We start from the raw sequence: 28000 nt of genomic DNA on the forward strand, positions 1-28000 counted from the left end.
ATTTATGTCGTAATACCAGTCTTTTCGCTCAATAACGATATTCCTTAAATATATTTATGTGAACAGTGTTTCCATTAAATATACAGTTGAACTTCCTTAATTCGAACTTCTATAACTCGAAGATCTCCATAACTAGAACTTTTGAATTGGCAATACAACTTTTTGAAAAATTTTATGTTTTAATGAAATAACTCAATAACTCGAAGATTTTATGTAGATTATGATGATTCGAGTTATAAAATTCTTAGTTCCATTCTCTTCAAATTGGAAAAATATTAAATAACGCACGAATTAATAACCACGTTTGGCAACGGTAGTCGAGAGAGTATAAACAAAACGAAACGAAAGACTTTAGTAGCAAGCGCATATTCAAGACCAGTTTTTTAAATACATACATACATATGTACATATAAATACATAGTTCAAGTTGAGTCGTGCTGAGTACCCGTTTGTTCTTTCACATGCCTATTTTGGTTTGAATGAATGGAAATAATTTTTTTCGTGATAGGTTGTTAGTCATATACATACACATGCCCATATTTATACTGAATTTTGATTACTGCATTGAACTTGTTAACTAGAAGAATTAGTTGTTCTTTAAACGTTAATAAAGCCAGACGTGGTCGTTTAAAATAAAAAAAATATTAAAATCTAAATTGAAATTGAAATTACTCTCAATGAAAATACTATATTTAGAATTTAGTTAATGTTAACGAGGACATGACTGTTTATGGCATTATTGTTCAAATAATTATAGTTTGCAACTAATAATTGGTCGCTGTAATAATTATAACTAAATATGATTTAAATTATGCCGTGATAAAATGGCGAAGAAAAAACAAATGTGTCGGTGAGTGCTTGCACAATAGGAATCACATTACATGTTTTTACAAAGTCACAGTACAATATAGGACAACTTAACAACAACGGAAACAGCAGAAAAATCAAATTAACATATCTTTAAACAATTTAAACCGTGATTTTGATATTTTTAATTGACATTAATATATATGTATAAATTCCATTCAATATGCACAGTGAAGTTTAGAGATAAAAAATATACCCTCGTAGCTTAGCTACATATATTCGATTGTGGTGTGTGTGAGTGGTTGTAAGTATGGGCGAGGGTTAAGGTCACAAACCGGTAATTATTGTATATAATACAACATATAATGATGTCATAATGATGATGAAAACATTGAACATCGAAATACAAACGACAAAATATTTTATTCTTACAATGCAATGTAGTAGAACCAACACCTTCATGGAGAAGCCAAACCATTCAAGTTAATCAATAAAATGTATGTATGTGAAATTTGCACTTAAGAAAGTTATAGTGATCATTTAGATGTATTTGGGATGAGTGAACAATGTGATATCAATGTAGAGAAAAGTGACATTATAAATTTCAATTTCTCAGACCTCCTTAAAGTGTGAGAAATTAAATTTCTTTCAGTCATAAATAGTACATATTATATCGCAAACTGTGTCAATAAATTAAAATTAAAATCGTGCTTTAAACCCCTGGATGTGCTTTATAATGCTATAATAAATGCAATGTGGTCCGGAACTGTTAGGTTAATAATAGCTAACCCCTTCAGTATACATGGAGCATGCAAAAGGAAGTAATCTTCAATGGCTGGCCGAGGGTGTATTTGCTAAGAATTCTTCCGAAATCTTCTCTTAAAGAATATGACAGCTTTTTTCGGATAAAATAATTTTCTCGAGTTTAACTAGATCTTCATCATTTCAACTAATTTTGATTGATTAAATTTCGTTCTTCTCGACACTCTTTATTGACTTTTTTTCCACTAAAGAAAAGTACAGTAAAACCTGTAAAGTTGGACACCCTTATAATTTGGACACTCGCTCAAATTGGACAAAATGCTCTGTACCAACATAATGTAGTACAAAATATCCATATATTCACTGCTTAATTTGGACACTGCCTATCTTGGAAGTTGGACAAAATTGGTCTAAATTTTTAAACGGCAAGCATTAAAATCCCTTTCTATCTTGGACAATACATTTAATATGTATGCATATTTGTATGCTTTTTACTTATATTATCCACAATTGTATTTGTACCGAGATATAACATTCAATTTAAAGCTTTAAGTGGTGAAGGAGCAAATGTAGATCTTAAAGCTGCCTCAGATTGGAAGGAAAAACTGTCAAAAACGAAATATGGATCAAACAGATGCTTTCTCTGATTGGACATCTTGATGAATGCAACAATGTAAGTGAAATGTCGAAAATAATTACTGTTTTGGATGCTACTCGGTGGTTGGTTTTTCCTGGGACGAATTAGACCCTTTTGTGATAAAAAAATGCTTTCAACGTGCTGGATTTCCTTGCCATGATTTCCTGGAATGTCCATCGCAAAGAGATCTGAATTATGAAAGTTTGATAAATCACAACTATCCTAAACAAATTCGAAATGTATTAGTATCGCCCATACTTGTGGAAATATGGAGAAATCAATAAAAGTACAGGTGAACAGGTGAGTGATTCCCATTAAACTATTTTTAAAAACGTGGTAGAGAAAGTAAAACACATCTCCCAAGGAACTTCTTCAAGTGAAAGTGAAGATGAGTGCACTGAAAGCTATAATCTTCCTACTGGAAAGGAGGCTTTATCAAACATGAATGAAGTCACTCTTTACGTATCAGCCTATCAACCAACTCTGTTGCCGGAGTTTTTAAAATTAAAAACGAAATTGGAACACAATATAAGCTTATCAAAATTAAAACAAACTGAAATAGATGCATATTTCTAAAATATAAGTAGCAGTAGTAATACATATTTATATTTTAAAATTTGTTAATTTTTATGTTTTTTATTATATATTGAATTCAATGCACGTTTTTTACCCAATTTTGGACAAAAAGTGCTGAGCCGCAGGTGTCCAGCTTAGACAGGTTTTACTGTATCTCCCAAAAACAGCAACGTCGAAAAGTTTCTCAGATACCTCTAAACAGATCATATTGTTTTAAAAAGTAGAAAATATATTAAATATGAAAAAAATAAAGAAGAAACAAAACCAAATATTTTAGACTACAACTTGCTCTAAACTTAAATGAAACAAGATTTTTTTCTGAGATTATGGAATATAAACAAAAATAACGCAATTGGTATCGTACGTCTGACATCTACCGCAGCACACGATGAACTGAGATTACTTAAGTGCGTGCACGCCTAAGTTGAAAAATATTAATATTAGAGTAATATTTAAAGGTGGAGAAGTCCACTGAGACCCGACGATACCAGTGACGGGTTAATTACATTTGCTTACGTAACGGTTATTTGCAACACGTATTCATAAAGTGTAATAATTCTTTAAACAATGAAGTAGAGCAGAACGGTATGCTCTCAGCGGTAGAGCATACACATAAATTCTAAATGTTTTATAAGTAGCAAAGTAGAATGATTTCATTATTTCTGCATTAAACGCATACACCTCATCTTCAACGTCACTCTAAACTATCTTACTAAATCTCGTCAGTCGTATGTTCTGATTAAGGGCTTACCTTAACGAACAATTTTATTTTAATAGACATGCTATATGAATATACTTGTATTGCATTAGTTCTTTTTTTATTTTTTTCAGGTTACAGGAAATTAATTTAGGCAGGAAGATTACTCGGTATCAGCTAAGAAGTGTGAAATACATACGTCACCAAAAGATTAAAGCAGAAATGGGAACAATCCATATTGGAATCCTAAGATAAGGGTTATTATTACCTAATCGAAAAATAATATTTACAAACAAAATAAATCTATTTTTTCCTTTAAAATAATATATTTGGTTTTCATGGTTTTATTAATCGCAATGTACATATGTATATGCAGGTAAGGTATCGACCATATAGAAGAAGAAGAATTATGCATGTGTCAGAAGACATGTAGAGCAGGTTGTCCCACAAGTGCTGCCGTGTCTTTAAAAATCTGATAGTTTGTTCGACTCGGTACTCTGTAATGCTTGGCGAATCGAAAACAGCTTTATACAAACATTAAACATTATTAAACAATAATCCATTTAATATTTGATACAAACAATAATAGCACAAATGCATATCACACATACAGTTGACAATCGGAACGACGGGACGAGAAAACCAATCGAGGTTTATGGCTTTAACTATGTAATGCATATCAATGAATAAAAAAGTAATTATGTGCAATAAGACGAATAACCAATATGTACGTACTTGAAACATAGATCCTAAGCAAGTTTTATTAACGTATTTCCTGTCGAAAGTAACGATATAGTTCGACATTTACCACATATTCTTAAAACCGATTATGCTTAAATATTGTTTCTGGCCTTTCAAATATTGCAACGTTGCCTAACTATGACAATTTACTACAGGTATCGTATTTCTTTCTTTCAGATTTGCTAAATACATGTATGTATATTTGAGTTTATAAAAATTTTTATATTTTAAATAGAACATATGTATGTATGTATGTATGTATGGAATAGGAATCAATGCCTTAAAGATTATATTCATAGATTCCAAATGAATGAGAAAACCTCAATGTTATTTGTTTTAAATTGTCTTAGTGAAACTTTTGTTTTCTTTTTATTCCATACCAGACTAGGTAAAAGCAAAATCAGACCAGACCTTGATGTAGTCCCATAAACCTATTATATTTATTTCGCTGCTTGGTTGACTTGTCTTTTTCTATTAAGGACATTGGTCGAGTAGTTCTCCATATTCCGACCCAAATTGGCGGTGCCACGACCAATTAATTAATTAATTTTATAACTTGACTTATGGCTTAGATATAGTACTTTAAGTAGAAATACTAATGGCATGTTGTGGGCGTAGCTATACAAACCGTCTCCAACAGTGCCAAAAAACGGGTGTTCCATGCTTCATCATATACATACATAGATATGTATATGCATAACTTAATATTTGATTCATATATGTAGGTTTAAGTGTACAAGCAACCGATAGTCGAAAAACTATTATACCCAGTGCAACATGTTATAAGAGTGTAAAAAAAAAACAAAAACAAATGCTAAACTTTCGAAATACAATACGGGTGCAATTTTTAGGTTTATTTATTATTGCCCTTGCTTTGTTTTCTTTACGGGTATGACGTCATATTACGAATAACTGATTTTCAAGTACACAACAAGTAAGGAAACACCAAAATCGGTCGTAACCTAACTTTTTATACTCTCGCAATTTCCAGAGATCAATGGAATGAAATGAAACTTTATTATAATAGGGGTACATCGATTTCATCACCATATTGGTTACATTGGGGCCAGGAGATTGTCTAGCTTGAATAACATACATATTTCCACGGAATTATAATGTAAGCATAGCCGAGCCCAGAAAATATTACGTACAAAATTTTCCAAAAAATGTGTATCCATAGATGCTTCACCTTTTACCGAATTAAGGTATTTTCGTTTGTTCTCAAGTTATAGTGGTTATTTGAATAAAGCTATTAACATGTTGCGAGAGTATAAAAATATAACGACATATTTAGGGCGTGATCTTGTACTCTATCGTGCGTGCACCCATACACATGCATGCATTTATGTGAGTAGATATCGCGATTGAGCTCACATACTGGCATACTGTATAAATTATGGAGAAAAACAGCGAAAGAATAAGAAAATTTACTCTGATATAATGCCATTGTTCTCATTGCAGTTAGTTGTCGCATTTATTACTTGAGTGAAAAGAAAAACCAAACTTGTTCGTATATTTTGTTTATATTTGTAAGTTCATCAATGAGACTGGGTGTTGCAGTGTGGCGCCAAATTCAGATCAAGCCTTTCAGTTAAACTCTCGCTTTCAAATTATACGCAGCCCATCGAACGAAAATAGGGACTTATTCAAGTTGTTAGTAAATGTAACATAAATCGTGTGTTCTTTGTAGAGTGCTATATACATATACAAATACATATATTTATATGTGCAATAAATTTTATGTTAATAAAATACTAAAATAATTAGTATTGTTACCATTTTAAATACGGTTCACCTTGAAACATTGTGCGCTCATAGTACATACATACTCATATATGTATGTATTTATAGTACATTTGTCCATATATATTGCAAGTTCGTATTCGCTTTAAAACATTAATTAGAAGTAAGTTTTGGGTGCGGCTTAGCTGAGTAAGTCATATTTATGTACATATGTACATGCAATTGCACCTATTTATGCATGCAGGCTTGGTGTAAATACTTAGTACAGAAGAACATGAATACATATGTAAGTAAGTGAATAGGTGGTTATGTACAACATATATGTACATGTCTCTCAATTAATTTTAATTCCAACATTCTTCTTGGGGTTTTTTATCAAGACAACACAGAATTTGTCCCATATACAGTAGTTTTCCGAAATAACGAATATTCGTTTTAACGAAAATCGCTTTTAACGAACATGCAAATTTGTTACATTGAGTACCGTAAATAACGAACATCGGGGATTTGTAAGTACTCGGTTTAACGAAAAACATGAAGAAGACATATGAAGAAAGAGGAAAAAATCAAATACCATCGAACCAGAACTAAAAATAAAACCGGAAAAAATTCATAAGGAATGTGCAAATTGAAAAATGCTGAATTTATAAAAAAGGCTTAAAATTATTGATCAGCATCAAATAGAAGTATAAGTGTCAGAATTGGTCCATTTTGGAAGAATTTATCTGAGTTTAATTGTTTTGTTATGGTTTTTCATTTTTTAACAAATACTTAATAAAACAATTTATTAAACTGCAATTTACGGATATTTAATTCATTTTTATTGAAAAACATAACTCTAAGTGAGTACTCGAATTAACCAAAAATTTGATTTATCGAACAGGCCTGACAATCAATGTGTTCGTTATTTCGGAAAACTACTGTATTCGGCATAAAGCCCACCCGAATAAAGAAAGTTATTATACATAAACGATTCCCGGATCGATTTCAGTTACCAAGCTATGTTCGTTATATCCAAAATTATATCTCACAAATAAACTGATATAATCGGTATTAAGCTGTCCGAAGTTTTAAAACCCGTAGAATAGGTATTTGGGTGCTAGAGGAAGTATTGACCTGATTTTGGTATTTTTTTGGCAGAAAAGCAGATTATTACAAGAAAAAGTTTCCCTTTATTGCATCTGAAGTTCTTTGTTCGTAAGTTATCGCACTTTTAGTAGTTTACAATATAATCTTTGCATGGAGGGGGTGGGCGTGGTTATTACCCGCTTATACTCAACATTTAGTAAGTTTGGCTGATATAGCTTTAGTAGTTCACTTATATCTTAATTTTTACACGGATGAACAGATTTCGTCATCCGGATCAATATACATAACTCCATATCAAACTCGATTAGTTTTAGGTGTTACAAACAACCGTTAGGTGGACAAAACTGCATGTTGCGAGAGTATAAAAATATAAATGTCAATACTACTAATGTGATATAATAGCTTTTCTAAACTGCTTCCAGAAATACAGAATGTCCGATGAAAACTTAACTATATATGAGAACAGTTTGAGCTTAACAAAAAGCCAGGAAAATATTGCGGTCTATGGTAAAATGGTTTCACATATAAATACTGGAGTCAATGAAGGCAAAAGTTATAGAAACGAGCGTACATCCAGCGTAAATTATTTAAAATCGGGTTTGATGGAAAAAATGGAACCGATATACGAAAATATAAAACAAAAAGTATTTTCAAGCCAAAAACTACAACTCAAAAATTTTTTTGGAATAGCGAATAAAAATGATATTATTTATGAAAACTTGTGCCGTGGATGTGGCTATGGCATGTTTGAAGGAAAAAAATATTTATGTGACTTTTGTATATGTATGGTTGAAGGTCCGAAAAATTACCAATCCCAGAAACTGCGAAATTGGAATAAAATTCATGTGAACACTGAAGAGAATATCTATGAAAACATTTGTGCTAAATGCTCCAACTTGTATAATACTGAAGAATGTGAATTTTGTAAAACAAATTATAAACTAATGGATGCAAGGACAATAGGAAAGAAAATAGGAAAACTTGATGCTATGAATAAATCGGAAAAAACGATGTCTTTTCAATATTTGGATAAGCCAAAATTCTTTCATGGAATTTTGGGATCGCTGAAGAAAGGCTTAAAGAATAAACAAAGTTGTTCGAACATACAAGAATGTGGAATTCAGACACCAAAGCCGGTAGAGGTAATCCATAATATCAAAGAAAACCATGAAATTCTTCCTCCAAATGTCATATTTAATATTCAAAGAATCCTCGATTATAAACAAGAAAAATCTAGCCACAGTACATTTGGGAGAGAACAAAATATATACGGTCGATTAAAATTTAGTGAACATTTCGTTGGCAAAATTCCTTTAGAAGTGACTTCAGATCATAAATTGTCTAAAACACATGAATTGACCGAAAATTCGATTGAATGTTCATTTGCTTTGGTAAACCAAAATAAATTATCACCTTTGAGGAAACGACCAAAGACATCTGAAATGCTAAAAAATATTCCAGAACGTTATTTTAACACACCAAATTATAAAGTACTTGCAGCTCCATTGTCTGAAAGTGTTTGCTATTGGGTGAAATCAGTTCGTCAACAAGTTCATAATTATCACACTTATGGTGCATATTTTGATGATGGCGATTATGCTTTATGTATTCCTAAGAGCATTCCATCAAGAAGCGTGTTGATGCACACATACTCCACTCCTGCATCCAGTTATGGAAACTATAATTTTGTATCCCCCTTCTATTTAGAAATAGGAATGACTCATTTTGCAGCTACTGATAAAAAAGTAGAAGAAGAAAACACTACATTTACAAATAATATAAGTCATGTAGATGTTAGTGAGCAAATCGAAAATCGTTTTGACGCAATGGTGGATGTATTTAAACAAAATCTCATGACAAAATATATGTTTCATAAACAGAGAGGGTATCAAACATCTGTTGAGTATTCCAAAACTTCGCTCAATACATTATCAGAAGCAAACAACGTAGCACGATCATCACTGCAGCGAATCAAATGGCCCTCCGAACGTAGTCCGATTTCAGTAATGTATTATCAACCGCTCTCAGCAGTTACCGCCGAAAAATGTTTAACTAGTTGCTTTTCAACTTGCAATGTGATCGAAAGCAAGTGTAATGATCGTGGTTGTTTAAAAGGTGGAGGGAAAGCAAGTGAAAAAAGTACAATTCACAAAAACAAATATGAAAAAAATAAGTATAACAACACACACGCACAGTACATGAAACAAATAAATTGTTGCTTTTTCGATATTAAAGGCAATGTTTTAGACAAACTAAACGAAGTAAGCCATCAAAATTCAAAAAACAACAAATTAAATATTGTGCATTTAATTAACAATGTGCTAATATCATGTAACCTCAATACAAGCGTTTTGCATTTGTGTTCGAACCGATTGCAGTACTTTAATTGGTTTCAAGATTGGCTTCTTTACAATTTCAACCCGTGGAGCTTCAATGTTAAACGTGCTTTGAAGGTGCTAGCTAATTATAATAGCTTTAAAATATCATTTAAATTATGGGCTGTACTGAATGAGTCAGTAAAGCGGCACAGAGGTTTGTGGAAACATGGTAAACAAGGAGAGGATATTTATGGTGAAGCACCAATTGACATTACTGTGAGCGAACAAGTTACGAAATTTTTTCCAATGGCATTTCAAAGCAGAGTGGGGAGCGACTGTATTGTTAATGAGAATGAGAGTGTACAATTAATTGCAAGACAAAGTATGGGTACAAATAAATGCATGAAAACCAATGACGAAGTAGTTTTACGTACAAAATCTAAGGAAACATTGGAAAGAAGTAAAAAAGCTCAAGGGAAATTTTTAGATCTTGATGAAAATGTAGTTAAAATAAATAATTGTGACTATAATAAAAATACAGAGATTGATTTGACAGTTCAGAAATTTTTAAATAGCCCAAATCAGTCTAATGAGCAAAATAAATCACCTTACACTGAAGAAGAACTTATAATATCAAACGAAGAAGACATTTATCAACCCATTTGGAAATTTCAAACTGTTGGAGAGGCCCTTTACGATAGTGATCCTGAATATTATAATTTGGGTAATCGAAGTTGTAATTCGACATATTTGCACAAAAGAAAACAGCGAATGTCAAATGATTCATCAATTCCATACCTTGTTGTATCTGATAATGGAGAAGATAACGGAGATTGGGAGACTGACGATGAATTTTTGTTCTCCAAACAGTTGGATGAATGCTGCAAAGCAGACAACATTAAACCTTTACAAACATCACACTGCAGTACCCCTCAGAGTAATAGTACAATTTATAGTATTGTTTCGAGTGCTGATATCATAGCGGCATCATTAAACTCAAATTTTCAACATCCTCTTCTTCGTTCAGTGTGCATTTTTTACAGCTTAATCGATCCCAAAATTCGTGCAATCGTATATGACTACACATATACCAAATCTTCGTATTATTTAACAAAAAGTAAAAATGCAAACTCGCTTTCGTATAATAAGGAGAATACAAAATTGCAACCTGTGAATAAACCCACAATTGATTGGTCATCGTCATTAGTTGATCAACAACAAAATAAAGCATTTCCATCATCACCAATCAACATAACACCTGCAAATAATGAACGTGCCACAGTCTTTAGTTTGAGCTCAGTATATGCATGGAAGTTGAATCTATTAAATATTTCCAATGTTGAAGATGAAGAAGACCTGGTGAGTAAAATAAGTATAAGCAATACATATGTTTAATTTATTTATCAATTTGGGAAAATTTGCCTCTCCTCAAGTTTTGATATATTGATCGTAAATACTATTTTGTGAGTGCAGCAAGGATCAATTTATATGTACCATCATATTTCAAATGGTAAAAGTTGGGTCTTTATTTTCGACCAATTTCAAAAAATTTGGTGTATAAAAGTTTCCTAGCATCTTTATATTGCAAAACAATCACGTTTTCTTCGCATATAATATATCACGATTTTTCCATTCGATTATATCGAGTCATAATATATAGTACGTAAATCAAGCACCAATAAAGATATCAAGTAGTGTATATATTGCATCTCTCATCCTAAAATAGTCGAAGTCACACAATAATTTAATTCCGTTCTTGTGGTTGAGTTTACATATCGCTCATTTACTTGAATAGCGTCACAACTCAAAAGAGTAAATTTTTTAGGAGAGCGATTTAAAGTTTTCAATTGTCTCTTATTTTGCAAATATAGAAAAATTCAATCAGTTTATTGGCATATCTAGTGGCCTGTAATATATTAAATACAATGTTGAGCATAAATGGACCAAATAGAGTATACTAATGCTTTTTCTTAGGCATAAACGTGACCCATTTTGAATTGTGTCGTTCTTTGTGAAAAATATAAATCAATTTCGACGTCATAAGTCAAATGTGTCGTTTTTGCTGAAAAAAAGCAATATGAAAAATTTATTTAATAATTTGATTTTAATATTATATAATGATAACAATATCTGATTGAAGTGCACTTTCAACACTACTTTCTTAAGATTGTTTTATTTTCCAGTTACATATTAGATAATTAAAATAACAAATTTGGACTAAACTTTTTTATATTTTCGGAATAGAACTACAGCGAATTACACTTTATTATTAACAAAAAATAAAAAATATACTAATGTAAAAAATAGGTACATAAGCTAAAAAACAACCTATCATCAATAACAATTAAGGAAGGGCTAAGTTCGGGTGTAACCGAACATTTTATACTTTCGCAATTTATTTAATTAATGTTATTAATATATCGTTCTATAACTCGAACTCTTAAATTGGCAATAGAAGTCAAATTTGATACAAAATTTAAAATTGTACTATCAAGGAACAATTTTAAAGGAGTCCCTATATTCGTATGGAGGTGAACATAAAATATGATATTACTCTAATGGATTTCATAAATCATGTAACAAAAGCATGGGATAAAGACGTCGAGAGCCAGACAATAGCAAAGTGCCACAAACAAAATTACGGAATACATGTTTTAATGTATTTAAATAAAACATTTTGCGAAGTAAATAACTAAACCTGTGGGAAAATCTATAATTTACACCTTTTTGAAAAATTTATGTTTTAATGAAAATGTCTATAACTCGAAGTTTTTTTGTGGATTATGGTGATTCGAGTTAGAGAAGTTCCTCTGTATAATCTAATTTTTTTGGAGGAATAATATTTCATTTCATACGACTTTGTCGTCATATAACATAACATTATTAGTTAATCCGACGATAAAAAAATAACACAATTGCTGTAAACGTGGTCAATTTCCATTTTTATTATTATTGAAAAACTTTATTTCCCACCAGAAGTATGATTGAGAGTATGTTTTAAGTGTCAACAGTTAATTATTGCCTATTTCAAACTAGTTCATTTCAAATTGATGATTCTAATTTATACGTATGTCTGTTTATTCATTGTATTTAATAGATTGTGTCCGAGAAAGAGCTTTTGCGATCACAAGCCATTAAAGAGAATACCGAATACGATAGTTCACCTCCAAAATTATCTCTTCCCCAGTTAAGTAAAAGTGTTTCGTCGGGTAATATTTTGGATATAACAAATTCGGATGAGAAAAAGACAATTACAGAACGTGTGCGCAGTAAATGTGAGTATACGTATTCCTCAATTTAGGTGAAATATTTATAAAAACTCATCGTACCAGGCAGGCTAAAAGGTTCATATCACTTCTAAGAAAGGGCGCCACTAGAATGAATAGTAGTTGGGCCGAATCTTCAAAAGACACGTGCGCGGCATGTGTCATACCTCTCGCCCAATTTGTTCGTAAGATAAAGCAAATTGAGCTGCTCATGTTTTAGAATTAAAAAAACTTATTACGGAAGACGACTATAATCGTATCATTAAACAAATAATTTAAATGCCTGTCTGGTGAGGTGTTGTTGAATTTGCATACTAACTCACTTGTGGTGAACTTTCACTCCTTTTCAGAAATTATTAATAATATATATCATCACTAAATCTTATTATTTTTAATTCGAATTTTAAATATGTATTTTATCCAATTTCAATTTCTTTGTTATTTTCTACACAGTTCCAAGAAGCGTTTTTAAACTGTAAGTATATTCACACAAAAAAATGAAGTCAGCATAAAAATAGTTATTTTAAGAGTACGTTCTTACATAGTAGTTTGATCCTTCAGATCATTGAATGCTTGAATTAATTCAAAGACTTAATAATAATAGTGAAATATTATATAGTTTTGGCAGATATATGTTTATACATAAATTTATTTAGTGTAACAACATTAGGCTTCATAATAAGTATATAGATACAATTTTATAAGACATCAGCATCATTAGGCTTGTTTCGCAATTTTCCACCAAATAATACAGAACGGTGGGTACACGAATCCAAGATTGCTAGTGTCTTGTAATTATATAGATGTAGAATCCAAATTTTGTAAATGTAATATTTTTAGAGAATATGTGACCTAATTCCTGATCGGAAATACATAAGTATGCAGCTAAATCAAACTATTTGTACAACACTACTCTAGTTATACATATAATTTAGACACCTCTTTTATTGCAATGGGAATAAATATAGAAAAAAAAATAATCTGAAGCTATCGATTTGTTAATTTTTGTTTTTTTTTTTTAATGTTGTAGTAATGTGCGTTCACCAAAAAGCGAGAAGAAACAAAATGGCGTCATTCGTTCAGCAAAAACGGCAAGTTTATATTTGGAATCAGATACCCAGTCCCAATATCCAATTTTCGGTGCTCCGCTTGAAAAATTAGAAATGAGTGAAGTAGTTCATCAAAATGTTCCCCGTTTTGTTGTTGATTGTGTTGCTTACATTGAAAGTAAAAACTTTATTTTACAAGATGGATTATATCGAGCTTCTGGCAACAAAGTATCTATTGATGAATTAAAGAGAAAACTATCTGAAAGCTACATATATGATCCAAATCTTTTGGTTTCTGATGATATACATACTATTACTAGTTTATTAAAGCAATTTTTTCGAGAATTGAGCAAGCCTTTGATCCCTCAATATATATATGATCAAATCGGGCAAAATTTTCCTGAGAGTGCAGGTACTGAAACATTGAAAAATATACTTGAAGAAATTCCTGATCCAAATCGAGCAACATTGAAATTTCTTATTCGTCATTTGAAGAAGTAATTTTGAATTAGTTATGGAGAAAGTTTCATAATTTATATAATATTATTTTGTTTTCAGTGTTGCCACCTTCAGTAAAGAAAATCGGATGCCTGCATCTAACTTGGCGATTGTATGGGGTCCATGTATTTTTACATCAAAACAAATTGTCTTTGGTGATATCGGACGGATGAATACATTAACTAAATTATTTATAGAAAACTATGATTATATATTTAACGAAAATGAGCGACTTGTCAATTAAGTTCTAAGTTGTAGTATAAATGTTTCACATCACATTGTAGTATTTACATTAAGTCAAATTTCTAACAAAACTTGTACACTGATTTTTGATGACTACTTTCATTCGATTCGAACAAAAATCATGTATAACATATATGCTAGAATTAACCAAATTTTACATTGTGATAAAATATATTAAATATATGGGTGCAAAGCTCTAAATTTCTATAAAATAATAAAATACTAGTTCTAATCTATTATATACAGCTATTGAGAGCCAATGAGAAACAAATGATTATCAGGATAACATCGGTTATTATTTGAGCGTTTGCCAAACGAGCTCAAATTTTCCAAGATGTGATCCAATATTCGCTATAATATGCCGTGAAGAGACAAAAAGATGTCTTTTCTTTGAATATTTTATAATACTGTGAAATATTTCTCCCACAGTACTTTAACGAAGGAATAAAAAATTTAATTCAACAAATTTATTTCTAATTGCGTATTTTATTTTTTTTTTTTATATTAGCCCTTTCCATATTCAAGATCATATTATATAACTGCCCAACTAACTTCCAGAAAAAGTTAAATCGACTCGAATGAAAAATATACAGTGGAACTTCTATAACTCGAAGATCTCCATAACTCGAACTTTATCGAATTTTTCGACAAGGGCATAATACAAAATTTAAACTTTTACTATAGAGGCAGAATTTTAAAAGAGTACATCTATATCTTATGGAGACGAACAAAAATATAATATTGCACTAGGCTAGGCTTGGGATACAGACGGAATAGCCAAAGAATAGCAAACTGCAACATTCCAGATTAGTGGATATATGTTTCAACGTATTTACATAAAACTTTTTGCGAAGTAAATAACTAAAATTGAGTATAAATCTATATTTTATAGGACCATTGCGACGCCCACAAAACTATAAAGTGCAATAACTAAGCCACAAATTAAACTTTAAAAGTAAATCGGTACAGAGGTTCACTACTAGTAGGGGAAAATATGCACGAATACAAATTTCATTCCATAGATCGAACCAGGACATAAAACAAAATTTAAAATTTCACTATCGAGGCATAATTTAAGATACCCTATATACCGTATGGAGGCGCACAAAAAATATAATATTACACTTATGGATTGCAAAGGCATGGAATACAGACGTCAAGGGGCAAACAACAGTAAACTGCAACAAACAAAATTACAGAATACATGTTTTTACGTATGTCCATAAAACTTTATAAGAAGTAAATAAAAAACGGTGTATAAATCTATATTTTACAACTTTTTGAAACATTGTATGTTTTAATGAAAACTTCTATAACTCGAAGTCTCTCTAACCCGAATTTTTTTTGTGCATTATGATGATTCGAGTTAGGGAAGTTCAACTGTATTGTCGTTAAGCTTAAGCTGAAACTACATAGCTCGCGAATGCGAAAGCGAAAAAATGAGCTTAACTGCGTATATTACGAGCACCTCCATAATTGCGCTTTTGAATGCGTTGATACCTGTGTACATGGTGATACACATATACACTTTTTATTTGCGAGTTTGAAAACTAACTAAATAACATGGACGGCGATTTTCAACTTTTAGTGATTTTTATAGGTATATAAGTATATATATATATAACATAAGTATTTTGTGAAATATAATATTTATTAGTTTATTAATAATATATTTATCAAATATTTAAAGTAATTTTTAAAGATAAGATGTGATGAAGTTTTAATAAACTAGGTAGACAGTTTAAATTTTCCCTTTTCTTTCTTTGCTTAATTCAAGGTATTCTATGAACACTGCCAATAAAAATCACTAAAAATTTAATATCCTTGTCCATGTTAATTAGATCGTTTTCAAACTCGCAAATAAAAATTGAGTATGTATATCACCTTGTACACAGCTGTCAACGCATTCAAAAGCGCATTTATGTAGTTGCTCGAAATAAACGCAGTCGAGCGCCTTCTTTCGCTTTCGCATTCGCATTCGCATTCGCGAGCTATGTCGTTTCAGCTTAAGAATGTGAAGGTTGCTGTGTTAGCGCATGAAAGTTGAATATTTTCAACTTCTGTGCGTCTTCGAATCCGAGTTCGAAATTCGGAGCGTTGGTTGCGAAAACATGCGAAAGCTATGTAGCTCACCTCATAAAGCTGAAACTACATAGCTCGCGTATGCGAATGCGAATGCGAAAGCGTAAAAGTGCGCTTGACTGCGAATATTTCGAGCAGCTCCATAAAAGCGCTTTTGAATGCGTCCACAAGGTGATACACAGACTCAATTTTTATTTGCGAGTTTGAAAACGAACTAAATAACATGGAAAAAGATTTTCAATTTTTAGTGATTTTTATTAGCAGTGTTCATAGAATACCTTGAATTAAGCAACGGAAGGAAAATTTAAACTGCCTACCTTGTTAAAACTTTATCACCCTTTATCTTTAAAAATAACTTTAAATATTTGATAAATATATTATTAATAAATATTATATTGCACAAAATTATATTGTATAGAAGAAAACGAGCTTAAACAATTAAAAAATACAAGATTGTAAGTAACATAATGTTGGTTGCTATTTTTAAGAATGTGAATGTTGCTGTGTTAGCGCATAAAAGTTGAAAATTTTCAACTTCTGTGCGTCTTCGAATCCGAGTTCGAATTTCGGGGCGGTGGTTGCGAAAACATGCGAAAGCTATGTAGCTCACGTCATAAGAACATGTGTATTCAACTCAACTGTCAAACTTTCGCATTGACCCCTTTCACACGGGCAATTTTTATCGCGGCAATTCTTAGTTTTATAGGAGAGGGGGCGACGAGGAGAGGAGAATCGCGCCGAGTCTGCTGTGTTCAGGCAACACGCTTTGTGTTCTTATTCGTAACAGTTCGCTGCTACGTAACAGTGTTGCATTTGCACACATTTTAAAATTACTGTTTACAATATATTTGAAAATTTGAATTTAATCATTTAATTTTGTATGTAATTTGCAAATACATATAGAAATATGCATAATATAATTAAAATGTGCTAGAAAATTGAGAATAACGATAAAAATTACTTAATGTAATATATGTTTTTGCTTGGAAACGATACGTACAAGAAGTTGAGAAAATTATATGAAAGAGAATGACAGAAAAACACGAACAGAGTTGTCGAACAAGAATGGCTCGTGTGAACGCAAGGGGCGACAGCAAAAGAGAATCGCCCGAGAATTAGCAACAAAAGTTGCCCGTGTGAAAGTGGACACTCGCATTCGCGAGCTATGTAGTTTATGCTTAACCCTTACATTTACCTAAAATTGTGAATTTTAAAATTACTGTACACAAATTTCAAACGAAAAACAATATATTTTAAATAAACAAAAAAAATGCCGAATACTTTCTGCTTGTGCAAAACAACTCATTGAAGCATGTTGAATACAGTTTGATTTATACGACTTTTTAATATTAAAAATGAACTCTTTAAACGAGGAATAATGTTGTGATCAATATATTATTATATACAAACTTTTTCATTGATGTGGCAATATTGTATTAAGTTTTTTTAATTTGTGTACTTACATTGTATACAGACAGGATTGTTGTGGTATTAATTTAAATAAAAAATTATATAAAAATGGAATTGGACTGGCAAAATGGATTTCAGCAAATAAAGGAGCGAGGCCTTTATTTATTACAGTCGGAAAAGTGGTCTGATTGTAAATTTCTTGTTGGCACTGCTCCAAATCAACGTATTCTTTGTGGACACAAACTAATTTTAGCTATGTCTTCGCCTGTTTTTGAACGGATGTTCTATGGTAATCTACCTGATGAGAGTGATCCTATATTAATACCTGATGTACAGCCCGATGCCTTTCAAGCTATGTTGGAGTATATATACTCCGATCGCATTAGCATTAGCTCATTTGACAAGGCCTGTGAGTTATGTTACGTTGCAAAAAAATATATGCTACCGTATGTTGTAGAGCAGTGCACCCATTTTCTCTGGGCAGACTTGAGTCCCAAAAATGCATGCCGTGCTTATGAATTCGCTAAGTTATTTGATGAACCACGTTTAATGCAGAGCAGTATGAGTGTAAGTGTTGCAATTTTTTAATGAAATTTTAATTTTTACTAAGATAATTTCTAGATTATAGCAGCAAATACACGTGATGTTTTAGCCGATCCCAGTTTTGTTGATATAGAAATTTCAACATTAATGGCTATTCTTGATCAAGACCGATTAAATATTACGTCTGAGTTGGAGCTTTTTAATGCTTTAGTGAAATATGCTTCTGATCGTGCACTTTTTGTTGAAAATGAATGTGTGCAGATGACGGCTTCTACATCGTCAGATAAGGGTTCATTGCAACACTCTTTTGATATAGAAAATAACACATCCGAAATTGTAGAGATTAAAATGGAACCGGACGTTTCCAGCCTTGTTCATAACCGACAAGAAAACACTGATACTAATCAGTTAGTGGAAGACGTGGTTGTTGTTGATAATGATACTGCCGGTACATACGAAGAAAAAAATAGACATATAACGGCATCATCAGAAATAAGTATGGTTTCGTCATTTACTTGTACAAATAATGATATTGATGAAGCACTTATACGTCAAGCTGTTCAAAAGATACGTTTTCTTACACTCACGCCACAGCAATTTGCTGAAGGTCCTGCACGTTCTAAACTTCTGAAACAGCATGAAGCTCTGGCAATTCTCATTAAAATTTCAAGTCCAACTATTAATGACTGTCCAATGCCCGAAGGTTTTTGCAATTCCAGAACCAGTCGGGAATATTATGAAACACGAAGCCAACGAGATGTACCATCATATCATCGCCCTACTTCATCCAACGGTCCTGCAGTATTTGCTCCATTTGAAAATAACACGGGAAATACAATATCTATTGTAACAACGACTCCTCAATCATCATCTTCCAATAATATAAGTACTTTCCAAGGTGGTAGTGACTCTGATTTAACTACAAATGACACCCGACGTTCGTACTGTGTTCGAACGCTAAATCAACAATTTGACTATAGAAATACTAGTGTTACTGATTGCGGACTAACCTTTCAAGTGGATAGTAATATATGGATAACAGGTTTGATAAATTAATATATATACTTATTTTTATATACCATTACCAAAATTGTATAATTACAGGTGTTCAAGTGCCAACTCAGGTCCTTTGTGGAGAGCTTATGAATTCGGCTGGTTTTTCTGAGAGATATACGGAAATTCTATATGCACATATTCAAGATATACAAGGATCAAGACTTACTTATACACACTGTACATCACGTGTTCGATATGATTCATTGCTAGAAATAACGTTTGATCGACCAGTATATGTTTATCGAAATTTAATATATAAGGTGTATGTAGTTTTCAACAAAGTTGGGTGGTATCCAATGTATACTTGCGTACCAGATGTAGTGTGTAATAGAGTAAAATTTATGTTCAATGTAGGTAATCCAAGTGAATCAGTTAGAGACGGATTAATTCGAGCAATTGTTTTTTCTACACCACAAGAACAGTCAAGATGTCTTATGGAATAAGTCACAAGATGCATTTGTATGTTGCAGACGTATAATCATGAAATGTTAGAGTGGTTTTACATTTTGCATCCGTGGTACATACATATATTAATTTATTATTTTTTAGTGCAGTTATTGCAAGTATTTTTCTGTTTGATTAGTATAGCTTAAAATAATGAATGTTTAACAAACAAACTAAAATTTATATATACTCATATACATATATATGTATAGTATATATATTAATAGCACATAAAAAGTAATTACTAAAATTTATTAAAATGTAAATTAATTCTAACGTAAATAAAAATGTTGTTATTGATTATCGCCCTGTTTTGTAGCAACAAGTAAGTATTGCCATTTGTCTGCAGAAGCCGGCTCTTGTTTTATTTAGTTTAAATAAATTTCTAAATCAGGCAACTGCTCAAGACCAATACAATGTCTATTAAGGTAGTAATATGAACTAACATTTATAATATTTCTGCCTAAATGCTGCATTCGTATAAGTTGATAGTTAATACATTATTCCTTTCTAAGTTCTTGAATTAACAAATTCTGATATGCGTCCTCTAAACTTTGATACTAAAAAATGTTATTTGCAACTGCATAATTTCCAAAATTTATATCTACAGAAAGCATTGCTCCTTAAGGGGACCGTTCCCACGACAGTCGGTTCTACGTAACCGGAACGGACCCGGATTTTTATCCGGCCAAGGACTGTCAAATCGGCACCATTCCTCAAAATTATTTGGGGAATGTTTTATGCCGCTACAACAACAACAACAAGGGGACCCGCCATTCTCGATTTCAAATTTTGACGATTTTCAATGGGCTGGTAAATGAACATAAACTATTTTTTATGGTTGTAACTTTGCATACATTTATTTGAAGATTTAAAAAAGAAGAAAAAAAATTACATAACTTTTTTTTGTTGTGATTTCCGCTCACTGGAACATCTGAAACCAAAAATTCCAACGGGATTAGAATGAGTACATGTTTGGCTCTGGTATGAACTAGAATTATTAATTTCGCACAAAAATTAACAAAATGGCGGACATTTCAATGTTTTTTTTTTATGAAAATAGCCTTTTTTCAGCCACAAATCAAGTTGAAAAGTAAAGAAGATATTAACTGATTTGATTTATCCTAGTTCATACCATAGCTATATATATATAGAATAACGAATTAAAATTTTAGAACCGACTGGATTAATAGGATTTGAGCTATATATGTATAGAATAACATATTAAAATTATGGAACCGATTGGATTAATTGGTTTTGAGTAACCTCATGCGCCAGTCGTAAAAATACTGTTTCGAGAAAAACGCGTTTAAACATTTAAACACGCTCTCGCTGTCGCCTGACGCTTCCATCATAAATTGGCTATATCTTCAAGAGTTTTTGAAATTTTCACTTGAAGTTTTAAAGGAACATTCTTGAATAGTTATAGGTTCGAATTAAATTTAACGTAACCAGAAGTGCGCTGATGTACCGCTGCATTGAAAGTTGTCACGCAATTTCGCGTGTCAACACAGATCGTGAACATACGGAGCAACCCTGCTGATAATTGTTGTTCCATCAGCTATCATTTTAACTAAAAAAAACTAAATTTAACCTTTTGCACTGTGTTCTGTTAATTCGTGTTTGCAAACATTTTGCATATACATACATATGTACGTACATATAACACATATGGTGTACTATAATAAGGATTTCACAAAACATGATAAGTATTCCAATATTGGGGATTTTAAAAGGAGATATGTATGTGGTTGCAATCAAATCTACCGTTGGATATTATAATTATTACACTTATTACGCATATACTTAACTTCGGTAAGAAAAAAGGAAATGTATAATGCTGAATCGTTGAAAATTTATCAATTCAAATATCTGGTCATTATATAAGGAGGAGTTGGTAGTTTAATAAACTTTCACAAACTCCTTCTTTCACTTTTCTTCATAACAATTGAACAATCTGATATCAATGTCTAAGATGTTACCTTAACTTTGGTGTACATACATATGTACATAGGCATATGAAATTTATTGTACATGCCGGGTCTACGCCACCGGAATTGGCCCAGATTTCATCCGCCCGAGGTTTTGTGCGACGTTCTAACTCTGTTTGGATGGGTAAGTGTCTTAGTTTTTATGTACATACATAAATATGCATATGTCCATTTTATTTATATGTACATGGGTTTTTTATTATGATAAAGCAAACATAAAATATTGTAAATAGGGCGCAAGATTATTTACAGAGTATTTGTCTATTGAAAAGAAACCAATTGAATTAGTTATTTTCCCAAGTGGTTACATTTAGAGGATGCGTATTCCGCATCTTCACAAGTAAGTGTAGTTTCATCGAATATTTTATCTTCACCGCATGTGATCAAACGTGGATACCCTTCAACACATGTTATTAAACGATGACAATCGCCTTGAACAGGAAAACGTGGGAATGGCCAAAAGCGTGCAGCTGGCGATCCGGAATCGACTTTGGTTGGACATTTGAAACCGACGACAGCTATAAAAAATATTTGTGTGACATTTGAATCTTCAGTTGTTGGATAACTTACCTTCTGGATTGCAAATATCTAAAAGTTGATCGGGCCAGTTACAGCCATGAATTCTATCGTCGTAAGTTAACCCGGCATCACATTCCTGCTCAATTGGCTCACCGAATGCACACTTTATATATGTAGTAGTGCACTCCTTTGAAGCAGGGTAAATGCCGAATTGATATTCACAACCAGGTGTTGATAATGGCGTTGCTATAGTCAAAATGTTTCACAAGGTTAATTTAATAATTCATAATATTAAAGTCAGCAACTGAAACACTTACGATCCCATTTTCGCTCCTTACAATCAACAGCCCAGTTATAATTACAATGATTATGTACAGATCCTTTCCCATCGAACAAAAGACCGTTTTCACAGGTTTCCAAAGTCAAAGTACCATTTGTACATAGAAAAAATTGGTCGCATCGCTCAGTGTGAGCATATGCTTGTTCACCTATCTGCTCCGGGCACTCGGATGCTTGAATGGGACCACCATGACCTTCAATAACAGTATCAAAAAGTCAGCAAAATATAATACTCGAGTAATTAAAAATATATACATAGTTGAATACAAAATATATTTTTTATATCATTTGATATACGTAAAACTGTGATTTTTTTTAAATACGTGCAAAAAACATACGAGTTGATAAGAAGTATCTTCTTATTGTCTTTAGAGCGCCGTTCTGGCAGCTATGAATTTTCATTACAATCGTGATGGGCATTAACTTGATACAATATCACCGCTTTGAGTATATATGTATGTACATACATATTAATAATTTTCTATATTCTAGTGAACTTTGACATGTACCTTAATAATGCACTGATTGATTCTACAATAAATATCGCAAGCATGAAGCAATATACATATGTATGCACATATGAATGTACATATAGTTATAAAACTAAGTGACTAATGTGATACATAGCAAATAGGAATGCAGTCTATTCACGGTTTCGTGGAATAACGAATATTCAGTGTCTTACAACCTTTTCTAATATAAAGTTTCAGCAATATCTGAAAATACTTGCACGCCTTTGGACCTTGCAAATTGCGAGAATATAAAACGTTCGGTTATACCCGTACTTATCCCTTCCTTACATCTTATTATACTTATTAGTACACAAATGTGTATCTATATACAAACATACATATATACAGTGGAACTTCCATAATTCGAACCCCTATAACTCGAAGTTCTCCATAACTCGAACTCTTGAAGTGGCAATAGAAGTAAAATTTCATACAAATTTCCTTCCATAAATCGAGCTTTTCGACCAGAGCATAATACAAAATTTAAAATTATACTATCAAGGAACAATTTTAAAGGAGTCCCTATATTCGTATGGAGGTGAACAAAAATATGATATTACTCTAATGGATTTCATAAATCATGTAACAAAAGCATGGGATAAAGACGTCGAGAGCCAGACAATAGCAAAGTGCAACAAACATAATTATATAATACATGTGTTAATGTATTTAAATAAAACTTTTTGCGAAGTAAATAACTAAAACTGTGTAAAATCTATATTTTACAGCTTTTTGAAAAATTCATGTTTAAATTAAATTTAATTTTTAATTGAAATAACTAACACATTAATTGTCAGGTGTGTTCGCTATATCGAATTTTTCGTTAATTCGAGTACTCACTTAGAGGTATTTAATTGTTTTATTAATTATTTGTTAAAAAATGAAAAACGATAACAAAACACTTTAAATTCAATAAATTTTTCCAAAATGAACCAATTCTGACACTTATACTTCTATTTGGTGCTGATCAATAATTTTAAGCTTTTTTATAAAATTCAACATTTTTTCAATTTCTACATTTCTTTTGAATTTTTTTAAGTTTTATTTTTAATTCTGGTTCGATGTTATTTGATTATTTTCTCTTTCTTCATATGTCTTCTTCATGTTGTTCGTTAAACCGAGTACTTACATACAAATCCCCGATGTTCGTTATTTAAGGTACTCAATGTAACAAATTTGCTTGTTCGTTATAAGCGGTTTTCGTTAAAACGAATATACGTAATTTCGGAAAACTACTGTACTTTTAAATTATGCAAATTCGTTTCCAATTCATCTATGTATATATTTTTTATATTTTTTCTTGAATTCCGTTACATCAGCAACAGCGATAACAGCTAAAAGCAACAAACAGGTTTTTATGTTGATTGTGGAAAAGTCATTTTTTACAATACTGCAAATGAATTTGTTGTATTACAAACGCATGTGCAAATATATGTACATACATATATATGTATACATTAGCTTAGATAAATGCTAAGAGATATTACATTAGTAAAAGTATTGATATATGAATGTGCTTATGTACATATGTACATACATATGTATACATCCACAAATCAAACATTGCATTACAAAATTATATACATATGAATGAGATGAAAATAGTTTAGAAAAAGCGGTTGTAATTTTTATTATCTTAATTTCATTACAAACAAGTAAGGAAGGGTTAAGTTCGGGTATATCCGAACATTTTATACTCACGCAATTTATTTATGTAATTCTATTATAACAAAACACAATTGCGCCTATATATTCCAGAATAGCTATATATTATAGTATATGCCAGTATGGCTATGGAGTTTAAAATTGTGGTACAGGGAAAGTATACATGGCTGTCAACCAAATTCGCTAATTTTCAAAGTGTCGTATAAGGATACGAAGATAATGTTACAAACCGAATTTTATGGAATTTGGTCGAGTAGTTTTTCATACATATATGGTTTTTGACCAATAAGTGGTCGGAGGCACGCCCATTTCAAATTTTGTATACAAAGTAAGTGGTTTTAATCCGATTTCCTCTATTTTTAGACTGTATAAGGAAGTGCCTAAAGGGAATAACCCAAGAGAGTTTGGTTTATATGGCTTTTTAGTTTTAGTAGTAGTTCTTTATACGTTTTCGGTTATGGCCATTTTGTGGGTAGCCCGATTTCTAATTTTAGGACTTATGTGCACTATGATACTCTATGTGCAACATATCGTGAGAGTATAAAAAATAGAATGTTAACTATCAACTAATTATGAAAAAATTATTAACTTAACTGTTATTTAATTTAAAAAGTTTAAGTTAATTTAAAGTTTAAATTAATCTCATTTTTCAATATAATTTTTCGTTATCTAAAAAGAGGATTAATATTTGTCCATTTTATTACAAATACAGTAGTTTTCCGAAATAACGAATATTCGTTTTAACGAAAACCGCTTATAACGAACAAGCAAATTTGTTACATTAAGTACCGTAAGTAACGAATATCGAGAATTTGTAAGACCGCTTTCACCAAGGCAATTCGTGTTGCGGCAATTCTTAGTTTTATAGGAGAGGGGCGACCAAGAGAGGCGAGAGAGAGAGAGAGAAATTCTCCTCTCTTCGTCCCCCCCTCTCCTATAAAACTAAGAATTGCCGCAACAGGAATTGCTTGTGTGAAACAGCTCTAAGTACTCAGTTTAACGAACAACATGAAGAAGACATATGAAGAAAGAGGAAAAAATCAAATAACATCGAACCAGAATTAAAAATAAAACCGGAAAAAATTCAAAAAAATGTGCAAATTGGAAAAATGTTGAATTTTATAAAAAAGCTTAAAATTATTGATCAGTACCAAATAGAAGTATCAGTGTCAGAATTGATCCATCTTGGAAGAATTTATTAGATTTGAATTGTTTTGTTATGGTTTTTCATTTTTTTAACAAATAATTAATAAAACAATTTATTAAACTGCAATTTACGGATATATGTATATCGTATAACTCATTTTTATTGATAAAAATACCTCTAAGTGAGTACTCGAATTAACGAAAAATTCGATATAGCGAACAGACCTGCCAATTAATGTGTTCGTTATTTCGGAAAACTACTGTAATCAATAATAGTCAAATCAAATTAGAAATGCAAACATAAGGATTTTGCAGTTAATTAGTTTACACCTAATAGAATCTGCTGTTAAATTCAATTTTATACAATTGTATAATTTACATATATGTATAATAATAATATTAGGAAAATCTCATATTGCTTACATCCTACTAAATATGTACCTATATATTACTCGCATTTATTTGAAACCTAGCTGCAAAAGAACTCCGTGACTCGTTTTGGTTGTGGTTATGCATACTTGTCAAGGCAAACAAGAAAGCAAAGAACGATATTTTTAAACCCCGAAAGAGCATAATTTAACCAAGTTATTTCTAAACTCGTCGATGTATAGGTGTAGAGAAACATTTACATCCACCAATTTTTTTCTACATTTATTGCATCTTATCTTACTTAGTTTTAATTCTTATATTTTGGTTTTAACTATTAATGAGAAAGAACTGATTAATAATGTAAGTTTAGCTGTGGCCCAAGGCATTTTAAGTCTCATTGATAATAATTTAGTTTGTTTTTTACAACGCTTTGATTCATTCGACTTGAATCGTTTTAATCATTTACGCTGATGAATATTCATCTGAATCCATGTATATAAACTTGGACTTTATTGCATTATATCACACAACTGTTGACTATACTCAAGAGCATAAATATGTGTATGCACATTTCATAGCAAAAAGTATAAAACGGTTTTATTTTCCGATTTCCTATAGGGAACGTACATATGTACATACGTGTATATTTTCATGAATGCATAATAACGCTAAAAAATTTGGTAAAACAAGGTTCTTTCCAAATGATCATATCAAATGGTCGGAGAATGGCCTTAATTTGAAAGCGAAATTTGAAAGCTCGTTTATTCAACCGGAATTGCTTTGGTTGCCTAAACGTGCAGAAAGGTGCGTCCAATAACTGTATAATCAATGATTAGCTAGACAATACAGTATAGTAAGTTTCATGCTCCACTTCACTTGAAAGCGGGTAACGATTGTTGTAACCAAGCTTTATATGTATGTACATAAGTTACATAAGCGTAACACATACGTACATACATACATATCTGTATCTTTTTTATACATACTCAACCACAACCACAAGTACTATACATATAAATGGGTTATATAATGTTTCATAAAACCTATTTCTTTACGTTCAGCAATATTAGTTAACAATTTTATACAAATACGAGTATGTTCATACACACATACATAATTATGAATATGCGTATATTACTCATTTGTTCAACCCTATGAATGTGCAATAAACACGAATGCATCGTTGATGTTTTATATAACATCAGTGCCAACCATATACATATATAAGTATTTTTATATATGTATGTACATATCACTATTTTGAAAGGAAGTATTAATTATTTATTTTTTACCTTGCACTATGACTCCAAAGAGAACTAATAAAACACTTAAACTTCCTTGTTGCATTACAGTTACTTTAACTTGTTATAATTTATGAAACAATCAAAGTTTTTTCAAATCTCGAAGTTGGGTAACTGTAAATATCTGATTCGATGTAGCGAGACCGGAACGTGTTTGCTCAACTGCGATTCGATCTTAACTGAATATGTTTGGTCAC

General features: G+C 31.4%; 3 protein-coding genes and 1 long non-coding RNA gene across 8 annotated transcripts; 3 read left to right on the forward strand and 1 right to left on the reverse strand.

Annotated features, from left to right (window-relative positions):
* Positions 1 to 177: 177 nt before the first annotated feature.
* LOC105212838 (uncharacterized) lies at positions 178 to 3803 on the forward strand. Its single transcript, XR_008471451.1, has 2 exons — positions 178 to 850; positions 3614 to 3803. It is a non-coding gene; the product is annotated as an uncharacterized LOC105212838 (long non-coding RNA).
* Positions 3804 to 6222: 2419 nt separating this feature from the next.
* On the forward strand, positions 6223 to 14896 carry LOC105212839 (uncharacterized). 4 transcript variants are annotated; one of them, XM_029040630.2, is made up of 7 exons: positions 6223 to 6249; positions 7475 to 9313; positions 9431 to 10729; positions 12468 to 12645; positions 13090 to 13111; positions 13667 to 14182; positions 14244 to 14896. In XM_029040630.2, exons 1-7 carry the CDS (start codon positions 6238 to 6240, stop codon positions 14425 to 14427), a joined length of 4050 nt encoding a protein of 1349 aa, XP_028896463.2. In that variant the 5' UTR covers positions 6223 to 6237; the 3' UTR covers positions 14428 to 14896. The 4 variants fall into 4 exon arrangements, with proteins under 4 accessions (XP_028896463.2, XP_054087494.1, XP_028896465.2 ...); XM_054231519.1 differs by having other exon boundaries at positions 7475 to 10729; XM_029040628.2 differs by lacking the exon at positions 6223 to 6249 and having other exon boundaries at positions 7222 to 10729.
* A 3001-nt stretch (positions 14897 to 17897) lies between these two features.
* On the forward strand, positions 17898 to 20410 carry LOC105212840 (uncharacterized). Of its 2 annotated transcripts, XM_054231523.1 has the most exons (4): positions 17898 to 18485; positions 18540 to 18957; positions 19018 to 19503; positions 19566 to 20410. In XM_054231523.1, the coding sequence occupies exons 1-4, from the start codon at positions 18027 to 18029 to the stop codon at positions 19958 to 19960; spliced, it is 1758 nt and encodes a 585-aa protein (XP_054087498.1). In that variant the 5' UTR covers positions 17898 to 18026; the 3' UTR covers positions 19961 to 20410. The 2 variants fall into 2 exon arrangements, with proteins under 2 accessions (XP_054087498.1, XP_011183456.1); XM_011185154.3 differs by having other exon boundaries at positions 17904 to 18485; positions 18540 to 19503.
* A 1713-nt stretch (positions 20411 to 22123) lies between these two features.
* On the reverse strand, positions 22124 to 27997 carry Aper1_7 (protein obstructor-E). Its single transcript, XM_011185155.3, has 4 exons — positions 27795 to 27997; positions 22789 to 23004; positions 22523 to 22717; positions 22124 to 22470 (listed from the first exon to the last, which is right to left on the reverse strand). Exons 1-4 carry the CDS (start codon positions 27847 to 27849, stop codon positions 22241 to 22243), a joined length of 696 nt encoding a protein of 231 aa, XP_011183457.1. The 5' UTR covers positions 27850 to 27997; the 3' UTR covers positions 22124 to 22240.
* Positions 27998 to 28000: the final 3 nt, after the last annotated feature.

Source organism: Zeugodacus cucurbitae, chromosome 5 (genome assembly GCF_028554725.1).
Source record: "Zeugodacus cucurbitae isolate PBARC_wt_2022May chromosome 5, idZeuCucr1.2, whole genome shotgun sequence".
NCBI classification, from domain to species: domain Eukaryota; kingdom Metazoa; phylum Arthropoda; class Insecta; order Diptera; family Tephritidae; genus Zeugodacus; species Zeugodacus cucurbitae.